We start from the raw sequence: 11,297 nt of genomic DNA on the forward strand, positions 1-11,297 counted from the left end.
TGAATCTGTCTGGAAATGCCATTGCATCTTCTACTGCTGTTAGGTCACTAGCAGGGAAGATCAGTCGGATGGCAAGTGGAGCAGCCAGGGCTCAAACTGGTGCCCGCTTGGGATGCTGGCACTGGCATGCAGATGATGAGTTTGTTGGGCCACTGCACCAGCCCAATGAGAGTAGTCATTATGAATTCAAAACAATTTTAGTTTTCTTCCTTGATCCTTTTCTTCAGCAAATACAGGATGACTTAAAATTTGTGTATGTTAGGAATCTAGGCACAGTCTGACCTAGTCATCTTAAAAATATGTAAACCATTGTATTAAACTTGTATGTTATTTTAAATCACCTCACAGTGTGAAATTTCTGGTGATAAAGTCTTATTTTTTTATTTTGTTGGTACAAGTACCATTATAAACATAATAAATTATGTTTGTGTCTATAGACACTGTCTACTTGATGTTGAGGTAATCTTTTCATAATAGAACAATTCCACCAGACTTTATTGTCTCTTGGCAGAAAACTGAATTTATTAGAAAATGTTTCAGCTGTTATATCCTTTTTTTTTTTTCTAAGATTTATTTTTTTTGGAAATTCAGGCATACATAGAGAAGCAGAGACAGAGAAGATGATCTTCCATCTGATGATTCACTCCCCAAGTGGCTGCAATGGCCCGAGCTGAGCTAGGCCGAAGCCAGGAGCCCAGAGCCTCTTCCAGCTCTCCCACATGGGTGCAGGGTCTCAAGGCTTTGCTTTCCCAGGCCACAAGCAGGGAACTGGATGGGAAGCAGAAGTGCTGGGATTAGAACCGGCGCCCATATGGGATCCTGGTGCGTGCAAGAAGAGAACTACTGTGCCAGGACCCTGTGCTGTTGTATGTTAATCATTTGAAAAACAATATTAATGTATGCTCTATTTTATTTGAAATAGTATGAAGGAATTAGAAAAAAGAACTAGCTACTAGTGGACAGTTCTACTTCTGAAGGACAGTGTGGGATATAATTTAATCTTAGATCCTCATATGACTACAACATCTAGGTGTGGGCCTAGTCGAAGCCTGAGCCTAAGAACTTCGGTGACCCTGGTGGTTCTCAGGATCCCAAACTCGCAAATATTTTTACCGCCTGGCCAGGCATGTCAGCGGACAGCGGGAAGGGTTTAAAGCCAGCACTGTGATGTAGGAGGCATTACAAGCTGTGACTGAACGCCGTGTGCTATGATGCTAGCCCTGCTTTAATTGCTTGTAGGAGTATTTGTTTCCAGGTCTTCTGGGAATTTTAAGAGCATGCATGTTATGTTTTAATTAACCTGTATTATCACATGTTTGAGCCCTGAACGTTCTTAGCTGTTCCATCATTTGTCTGTCAGATAATAACTATTACTAAGGCACCAAAGATAAATAATCTGTAAGTATTTTTGGTAAATTTCATAGGTTATTTTCACTAGTTTCTTCTAGTGTTTTCTGAAATTGTTTTCTCCTAGCTTATAGAAATGGGATTTTTTAAATATATGTTTATATCTAGTGACAATTTCTAGTTCTGATAGGGTTTTTTGTTTTTGTTTTAGCTTTATTTCTCATTTAAGTGTTAACTAACTTATTTTTGTTTCAAAGACAGAGAAAGGAGGTGTGATAGATTTTTTTTATATATATATATATGCCGGTTCATTCCCTGAGTGGCCAGAGCAACCTGACTGAGCCAAGCCAGAGCCAAGAGGCTGCAGTTTCCTGTGGTTCTCCTTCCTGGGTTCCAGGGAGCCAGGCTGCCTCCCTCTGCCTTCCTGGACTCAGGCTCACTAGTAGGCAGGTGCTGGCTTGGGTACTTGCGCCCCACGAAGGATTGCTGGACATAGTTCGTGGCTCCTGTGGTGTGGTCCAGCTCTGACTGTCAGTACATGGGAAATCTCAGTCTCTCCCTGTCCACTATCACTCTTCCAAGTAAGCAAGTATAAAAACACCCTGGGAATTTAGTCCTGGGTTAGATTGTTTCCCTCCATTTTTCTCTGAACTTTCTAACTCCATTTTAAGTACAAATTGGGCACTGATAACTTTTAAAAATAGTTTTGTCTATGATTGTCCAGAGAAGTACAAGAATGGTGGTGTGTCATTAAAATGGAAATGGATATTTTTGGGAAAAGTTGGAGTTGATTTGCAAAATATCATAATTGTCCTTTCCGCCAGACCATGTGGTTTTGAACTTTTCCCACAGTACAGAAGTGCTTTATTTCCTTAGATTCTTTGTCTTGTGCTTTCTTGATACTAAAAAATCTATCACAGTGTCGAGACATTGATTGCCGGACTCATCTCGGCGTTAGAGCACTTTAAAGGCTGATCTCGTCCGCGGGGTTTTGAGCAGCTGGGATTTTTATCCATATACTAAATCCCTTATTCTGTCTACTCTTCAATATGTGACTTTTTAATCCTTTGCAGATTTCATTGCTTGTAACTCATTAATCCTAAAGAAGTGACTCTATTAGATATTTTAACTTTAGTTCATCCACAAACTTGGTTTTTCTTGAATCATATTTATTGTGCATTTTTTTATTTTAAAAAATATAGTCTGTTAGATTCACTGTTTTTTCCTTTTGTTTGGAATATAAGTAACACTTTTCTCAATAAATAGCAACTTTTAGTGCTCTAAAATATTACAGTTTTGTGTTTCTGAAATGTAGTGTTTGGTATTTGTGGTGTGCAGGTTACATTTCTAAATTTTTAGTGATTAGTTTAAATCTTTATTTCAAAATAATGTTATATTTACATTGCTGTTGTTAAGCTAGTGAAGTGAGCTTATATTTCTTTTGCCCTAATATTAATATGTACAAAGTCCTGTGTATTTCTATGACCAAAGAAAGTATGCAGCTGACTGTGTTGCAGCTGTGGGTCTCTGATCAGGAAGCTGGAATCGGTGAAGGTGCTGCACAAGCCCCATACTCAGCTGTGAGGAGCGAATGCCCCGTGGCAGGCCCAGTGTTGCTCCTCCGTCCCTCCCCATTGCATGTCTGGATCTGTACTGGCCAGACATTTGCGTCTTAAGTGTTTGCTTGCTTTTTCCGCTTTTCGGGTACGGCACTGATGTTTTCTTCTGCTTTCCCCGGGCTCAGCTTTTCTTCGTCCTTGCTGAGGGTTTTAGCTCTAGGACTGTGGTAACACCGAAGTGCAGGGTAGAAGAGAAACCCTGTAAACACACAGCTCTTTCCTCATTGACTCCATAGGCCTCGCGTTTCAGAAATGTCGTTGTCAAGTGACAGTGCCAGTTATGGAAAATGGAGTAGGGTAGAATGGGGAGATTCTCACTGGGTATCCTTTATTTTCTGAAGTGAGATCATTAACAGAAGTAACAAAAAATGTGTTTTGTGAATCACTTGTGGAAGTTTTAGGTCCCTAAGAGTATTATCTGAAGTGTCCTTGAACTGTCACTTGAGAGTTTATTCTTGGTATTCCAGATCCTGGCCCTTTTCCTGTAGCTCACCTTTCCTTTACTGCTTTGGTGCTTCCAACACCACCAGTACATGTTGTTGTGATGCCAGATGTGTAATACGGACTTTGTTTCTTACCGTAACACTAGAAGATAGGCTTTGATAGGTCTCTTTAATGGTCAGTAGATCAGAGCTTAAAGATAGCATTGCAGAGGTTCTGAAAAATTGGACAGTAGTCTTCTGTAAAATGGGAGTTCTCTTGCTGAGTGTTCGCCTTGGATTGAGGGCATCCAAATGTGAATTCTCATTGAGGACTTTTCCTTTTCCCTTCCAGGTTCATGTATCCAGTTTCCTCTTTGATGTCTAAATTTAGTTGTCTCATAAACATAGTAATGTAACAACTGTTTCTTTGCCTGCCCCCATGTGTTCCATCTACATAACTTGTCAGGATCACTGTTCTTCCTTTAAGTCAGAAATCCTGGACTCATCCTTGTAGTATTTTATCATTGTTTTTAATTTATGCTTGATTGATTAAAAACCCCACATTTTAGAAATTTCTGTTTTTGTGCTAAACACCAGCTTCTAGTTTTTATTCTGTTTACCTTCCTTCATTTTACTTTTGTCTCACATTTCACCACCTGTCCTTTTGACTTCTCTCCTTTTATGGACTTAGAATTACTTATTTTTAGTGCTGCATTCAGTTGGATGTTGAGCTCATTGCTCTTTTAGTATTTGCTTTTAAAGTCATTATATATGTGAATTTTAAAGTGTTTGGGGGGAGCACTTTGCATGTATTATTGTTATATGACACAGAATTTTTCTCATTTTCATTAAGGTTTTTGGGGGAGTCTTAGATATGTGCTTTAGAATTTTCAAGTGTGGATTTTTTTGCCTTGTTATCTGTTTCCTTCTAAAGTTGGTTTCACAAAGTGACATCTGTGTAATACTTGACGTTTGCTTTCTAGTTTGGTGCTCAGAAACTTTGACACTTTTTGTTTGTTTTTACAGATTTGTGTATTTGTTTTTCATTTACTTGAAAGATAGAGCTCCAGAGAGGAAGAGAGGATCTTCCATGTGCTGGTTCATTCTCCAAATGACCACCACAGCCAGGATCTTTTTCCACATTTCCCACGTGGATGCATGGGACCCAAATTTTTGGGCCATCTTCCACACTTTAACAGGGAACTTGTTACAAAGTGATGTAGCCAGGACTCAGAGCTGGTGCCCATCTGGGCTTCTAACACAGCAGTGAGGAGCTTAACGTGCTTAGCCATAATGCTTATGCCTTATTTAGTTTTGTGGTGGTTAATTTTGAAATGAACTTTTAGCATATGTACTCTGTAACTCTTTTTGAATTTTTTTGTGTTTTTATATTCAGTCTGCAATTTTATTTTAATCCCTCACATATTTTATTAAATCAGGACAAATGCATGAAATTCTCTTACTTTTATGAATTTGGCCACTCTTTGTAAAATATGCAATTTTTAACGATGTTTTTAAACTTCGCGTTGTTTAATGTCATAGCTTTTCCCAAACTGCTATGCAGTGTATAATGACCATTTTTATCTGCAACAATCGCTTTGCCTTTAATTCCACTTCTGCTCAATGTTAATACAATTTTATGAGTTTTCATTAGTTCTTGGTTATTTTAAGTTTATGTTGTAGGTCATTAATGACACAATTTTTTAAAATTCTGAGTGATGTTTTGTTTTTTATTAAAACTGAATTTATTGTGACTTGCTATCAGCGAGAAATTCTTCATTTCTTCAGTCTTTTTTTTTTTTTTGTGCCTTTGTAATTTAGATTTTCCAAGTTCCTCCCCCTGCCTTTTCTGTGTCTTTCTTGACTAATGGAATTTTAGTTTGTTCTTCATTTTTTCCTTCCATTGAATTGGAAGTAATGCATTTTTTTTTTTCTACTCAAAGTGATACATTTTATATGTGAACATTATGGCATATACTTAAAACTGCTCATTGAAAGTACATAGTTTAACTGAAGTGGCAGCTCAGACTTCCATTTAAATAACTCATTATCATCAGTTTGTAATTGGTCATTTGCTTGGTATTAACTGTTTCTCTAACTTTACCAAAAAATGGTTGCTTTTTTTTTTTCTGTAGTTTTGAGTTCTTTATGGAGTTGACTAATTCTCTGATTTTCTTCATTTATGGGAAGAGTGGACATCACACTCTTACTGTGTCCACTATCTTCGTGTTGTGTCTCTGGCTAATCAAATGCTTCAGGATCTCATGCACATCTGATTCCTTCGGCAAAATACGAAGTGTTCTTATTTCAGTTGCAAAGTCTATTAGAATCTTCATAAAAGTAGACAACGACTTCATGTTACTAAATTCTTGTTTTATCTATTGTCCCCTTTTGGTGATGTTGTTAAGTTTTGTTTGCACTTAACACTTGTGTCTTTTCCTTTCAGTATGTGTCACTGCTATTTAAGAGTTTATGAAATCATTTCATGTGTAGTTGAAGGTGGTAGGACTTTCTGTTTAAGTATCCTCCAATAACTATGGCTGGGTTAAGCTCCAGAAAGTAACAAGAGGAATATTAAGTAACAAAAACTTGAAATTCTCTTTAGATTTTAAAACTCAGTTTTGTGTTGATTTCACAGAAAATGGAAATTAAGTTGGTATGGACAAAATGTATGCATTTTGATAATACAAAAAATAAAGTGGGAGTAGCAAAAAACCGAAACAATCTCCTTGGACCACAGTTTAGGACTACCCATGAACTTGTTAGAACCGTGTGGTGGCAGAGCAAGCTTACCCACTGGCATCCCGTGTGGGCGTTAGTTCATGTCCTGGCTGCTGCACTTCAGCTCCCTGCTTATGGTCTAGGAAAACAGCCGAGGATGGCTTTTGTCCTTGGGACCCTGCGCCCACTTGGGAGGCCTGGAAGAAGCCCCTGGCTCCTGATTGCCTCAGTTCTGGGCTGTTGCAGCCATTGGGGAATGAAGCAGTGGATGGAATATAGCTGTCTCTCTCTAAATCTGCCTTTCAAATAAAACCAAAAATGAACTAAAAAGTTAACTGTTAATTCAAAGATTAGCCTGGAGACCTGTAGAACCCTACCCAACATGAAAAGAAGAATATTATTTATTTGAGTAGCAGAGTTATGGACAAAGGGATTAAAAGAGAGGCAATTTTTGCATCTGCTGGTTCACTCCCCAAGTGGCCATCGGTGGCTGGAGGTGGTCTGGTCTGAAATCAGGAGCAGGGAGCTTCTTCCCAATCTCCCAGGTGGGTACTGGAGGCCCTAGCACTTGAACTTCCTCTGCTGCTTTGCCAGACACATTAACAGGGAGTTGGCCGAAGTGGAGCTCCTGGGACTTGGACTAGTGTCGGTATGGAATGCTGGCATTGCAGGGAGCAGCTCTGCTCAACCACAGGGCTCTCCTGTCTCATACTTAATGTGATGAGTGGGAAAATGCTGAAGGTGATGTGATTTGAAGTATTTAATTTTATTGCTTAAGTTTTAATTTTTGGAATTTTAATAAAATTTAATGCAGTGCTTACTTTTCCTTTTACTTCACCCTCAGTCAATAGTTTTCAGGTTGTTATGAAGGTCTCTTTTGCGTCTGTTTCAGTCTTTATCATGAAAACTCAATTGCACGAATTTTAAGGGCATTATTGCAATATTCTCAAATAATTTTGGGACTAGAGAGAATCTAAACTTCCTAAAATGCATCTTAGTATTTGGGATTTTTCTTTGAAAAGACTGTGGTGGTTATGTCACTATGATATACAGAGGTAAAAATAACCAATTTTAACTAAGTACTTGGTATTTAAAGAACCCTGTGTGGAGGTTGCTGATATATGTGCATAGTTTAATGATAATACTTGTTCCATTTTTATGTTTCTTTTTTTTTTTCTTCCAGGAGAGAAATAGAAACAAACAATAACCGTATGAAGATGTCCTGTTAAAATCACAACACTAATGATGTAGACTCTGGAAATGCCTAATCAGTCAAAGACGAAGTTATTAAAGCTTTTTTTTCTGCTTAAGGTGACATCTTTGAACACTTTAACACACAATTGACTCTTCTTGTAATGGTTTTCATCAGCGCATCTGCCCTCTACTCTCACCAAACACACTTGAGAACTGTAACTCGTCAAGCACTTTTCTGTCCTGAAGCTTTTACCAGTATCTGCTGTCTTTTGTAATTATGCATCCTAGCTAAGGCACAGAAGACTGAATGAATGCAAGGATTCATTAACTCTTTGAATTTGTTAAATACTAACAGTTAACAATTAGAAGTGGTTCAATGATGTAAGAGTCACACTGCTTCACCTTTTTCTTTGTTGTAGTTTTTAAATTGTCGATTTTTAGCTATTTGACAGATTAAAAGCAAAATAATCATGCCATATTTAGTCCTGAAGTTGAAGTCTAAATGTTTATGTGAAAAATTATTGTAGTAAACTTTTAATATGGCAAAGCAACCTTAAGCTCTATTTTAGCCAAATGAAACATAATCTGAAATTATATTAGAACATTTCCCTTGTCTTCAAACTGTTTGGTGTAACAGAATACTGATATGCAGCTTGGTGGATTTCACCAATTAATGCACATTCTTCTCCCTTCCTTCCCTTAATAATATGTATACTGAAAAATGTGCATTTGTCTGAGGAATTATTTTGTTTGCTACCACTTAATGAATCTCAAAATTTTGAGTAAATGTACCTCAGTCTAATCAGACTTTTTATGACCTTTATAACTACATTTAAAACCCTTAATTCCTATTTCTGGGTGTTTGCGAGCCTGATTGCTATCATGAAGTAAAAATTTATTATTCTAGGTATTCACTAGCTAAATAAACATAGTTCTTGTTTAGCAAGTATATACTGTTCCTCAACTCTTTTCTCCAGCTTTTGCAGTGTCCTGGCATCCTTCAAATACTTTGAAAGTATGGCCTTGATCCATGGATTAAATCAGCATCTAAGTGAATGTGTTGATGTTTTATTGATCAGATCTATATAAGTGGGAATACAGCGTATATCTGGGTATTCTTGTAGTTATATTCTTATCTTTCCATTAATTACATATCAACATTGATTTTATATCTTGAAGCAAATTGATTTTGTATAATTGTGTCAAGCATCTGTGTTAGCTGATTTGATGGCATAAGGTTGTGAAAATGATGTAGTGTTCCTTACATTGCTCAGAAGGAGGAAGCTGTGAAGGAAGAGACAGTAAGGGTGGAAATAGCAATACAGTAGATTTGAATACCTTGATGATTTGCATTACTCCATTTATGTTTACATCATGTTTAGAAATGTTTTGATTTCCTCTGGTCTTTAGTCACTTCAACTCAAAATCCTAGTGACAGTTAATTTCTTTGAGGCTTTCATTTATATAACTTTTGTACAATATTTCTTAAAATCTACAGAAACTGTATTTAACTGAAATAAAAGTACAGTGTTTGTAGGTGAACGTAGCTATGTTACAGTTTTGAGCAGTCCTTGTGTAGTTGTATCAATGTTTACTGAGGGGGAACATCAAACTATTACTGATATAAAGATTTTCTTAAAGGAAAATTGCACCTATTTTACCTTTTTACAAGTAAGCCATGAAATCTTATAACATGTCTCTTAAAAACTGATGGTGAAGGTTGGCATTTGGGTGTGGTCACCACAGCAGCGTTCTATATCTCTAAGATCCTGTAGGTAGGACATGTCAAAGATAACAGGTGTCATTCAGGGGGTTCTGTTAGACACAGTTGCGAAAGGGTGGCCTTGTAGGTGGGATCTGAATCCTCCCCAAGAGGTTCTCTTTTTCTTGGTGCTTTACTAGTAACTCTGGATATTTTTTTTTTACAAAATTGGTTGCATTATAAATGGACTCAAACTTAACTTTGATGATGTTTCTCTGTAAGCCGTGTCATGGAAACACCCAGCAAGGCCAGTTACAGTGGACTCAGACATGTCAGATGTAGCTGAGAGTGTTCACAGTGAGGAGTACGTCCCAGTGCCTTTAACTAGGATTCTGATCTGAAGTGAAATGGGTGCAGCATTCCTTTGGGAAAACACACACACATATACTTTTCCATTCAATTGATAGTTTTCTGTTTCTGTCAGTTCAGTTTCCTCCAGAGCACCCACCTTCTCTTCCTTCTCGGTCTGTCACCATATTATAAGATGATTTTCCTCTCAGTGAAACTGTTACCGGTTGTCTGAGAAGCACAACCAACTGAATGTTTGCTAACTATGGGGACCCAAAGGGACAGGACCTGGGTTCAGTAAGAGGAGACATGTAATCAAATGTTTGAAAAATCATAAATCACAGCATTATTGGCCCAGTAAATTTCTTGCTTAATGTTTTTCCAAGTTCTGGTTTGGATGTTTCTTTTTAAAAGTTATCTGGGTATTTTATTTTGAAAGGTATTATAGTTTGTATATTTCACAGTAAGAGGGAAAATGTAACCAAAATTAGTATTTTTTCTCTATACATATTGGTACTTGAAGACTCCTTTGGAAAGAAACCCAGCCTTTTCCTAATTTTAGTACTTAATTTGTCATTTTAACTTAAGTGATCTTTCTAATTCAAAAGTTGTTCTTTTTGAGTACCATGCATGGGGGTAAGCTGATGTTAAAAAGAGTTTGCAATAAAAAAAAATCAGCTTAAGTCATTTAATCATTTTAAGTGCATTTTGCTTCCTTTAAAAAATACGTTTAAGAAATTTAAGAGAATTGTGTTTTCACTCAGTTTTGCATATCTTTTGTTATGCCATGTAAATTCCCTTTTTCGTATGATTACAGGAAGGTTATGATAAAATGATTAGTTCATTTACATTCACCTGTAGCAGTTACATGAGAAATTGAATTTTGTCGTGTTTGGGTTTGTTCATTCCTGTGAATGATGGTACAGTTAGGTGAGATTTTTCTGTTATGGTACCCAAACTCACCATTTGGTCCTCTTTAATCTCGAGGGTTTCAATAAAAATTGTTCACTCATACCTGTGTTTTTTTCCCATTTATCTTTATAAAACTGGATTGCCTGTCAGAAAAATATAAGATTTCGCTTACTGTATTAATGGGTGCTTTAATTGACTTATTTTTAAGTACACGTTACTTGTTCTAATTGGCTATTTTTAATAGTTTTTGTTTGTTTAAAGGGCAGACAGGAAACTTGTAGCTTTTGGTTCGTGCCTTTGATGCTTGCCGCCTCCTAGCAGCTGGGGCAGGGCCAGGTAGAATTGGGGCATATCAGTGTGGGTCTGCAGCACATGGCAGAAACCTTGCTGCTTGAGTCATCTTGTGCTGCCTTCCAGATAACGCACTGACAGGAAACCGAATTGGAAGTGAAGCTGGAATTTGAATCTAGGCACTCTGATGGAGAAGTGGATGTTCCAAGTGATATTATTTGTTTTGTCTTTAAGATTGATTTATTTTTTATTGGAAAGTCAGGTTTAGAGAGAAGACAAGGATTTTCCGTCTGCTCCCCAAGTGGCTGCAACACCAGGAGCTGAGCTGATCCAAAGCCTGGAGCTTCCTCTGGGTCTCTCACACCGGTGCAGGGTCCCAAGACTTTGGGCTGTCCTCGACGGCTTTTTCAGGCCATAAGAAGGGAGCTGGAAGGGAAGGAAAGCAGCACCCATATGGGATCCCAGTGCATGCAAAGTGGGGACTTCAGACACTAGGCTACCATGCTGGGCCCCAAGTTGGTCATTTATTAGCCATTTTTCTTAATCTTTATTCAACCAATGTGTTATGTATTTTTAATATTATACTTAGAACAAAAGAGAAATAAAAGTGCCTTTGTGATGCTCCGGAGCAGTCATGGCCCTGCTGTGTGATAATCCTGTTGCTCTACGCTTACTGTTGTTGATATTGAGACTTTTGTGAAGATCTGCATGTTCTCTAGGATTGATAGATGTGGACAGGAC

The 11,297-nt window shown here is 37.5% G+C and overlaps 1 protein-coding gene across 3 annotated transcripts in view; it reads left to right on the top strand.

The window, feature by feature from the left end:
- Window positions 1-10,365, top strand: part of YTHDF3 (YTH N6-methyladenosine RNA binding protein F3) — a 29,615-nt gene extending 19,250 nt beyond the window's left edge. For all 3 annotated transcript variants that reach the window (XM_058668670.1, XM_058668671.1, XM_058668672.1), the window contains one exon: window positions 7,293-10,365. In XM_058668670.1, coding sequence (XP_058524653.1) covers window positions 7,293-7,316 — 24 coding nt within the window. In that variant the 3' untranslated portion in view covers window positions 7,317-10,365. The remainder of the gene's footprint in view (window positions 1-7,292) is intronic.
- The last annotated feature ends 932 nt before the right edge of the window (window positions 10,366-11,297 follow it).

The sequence above is a fragment of the Ochotona princeps genome, chromosome 9, assembly GCF_030435755.1.
Source record: "Ochotona princeps isolate mOchPri1 chromosome 9, mOchPri1.hap1, whole genome shotgun sequence".
Classification (NCBI taxonomy): domain Eukaryota; kingdom Metazoa; phylum Chordata; class Mammalia; order Lagomorpha; family Ochotonidae; genus Ochotona; species Ochotona princeps.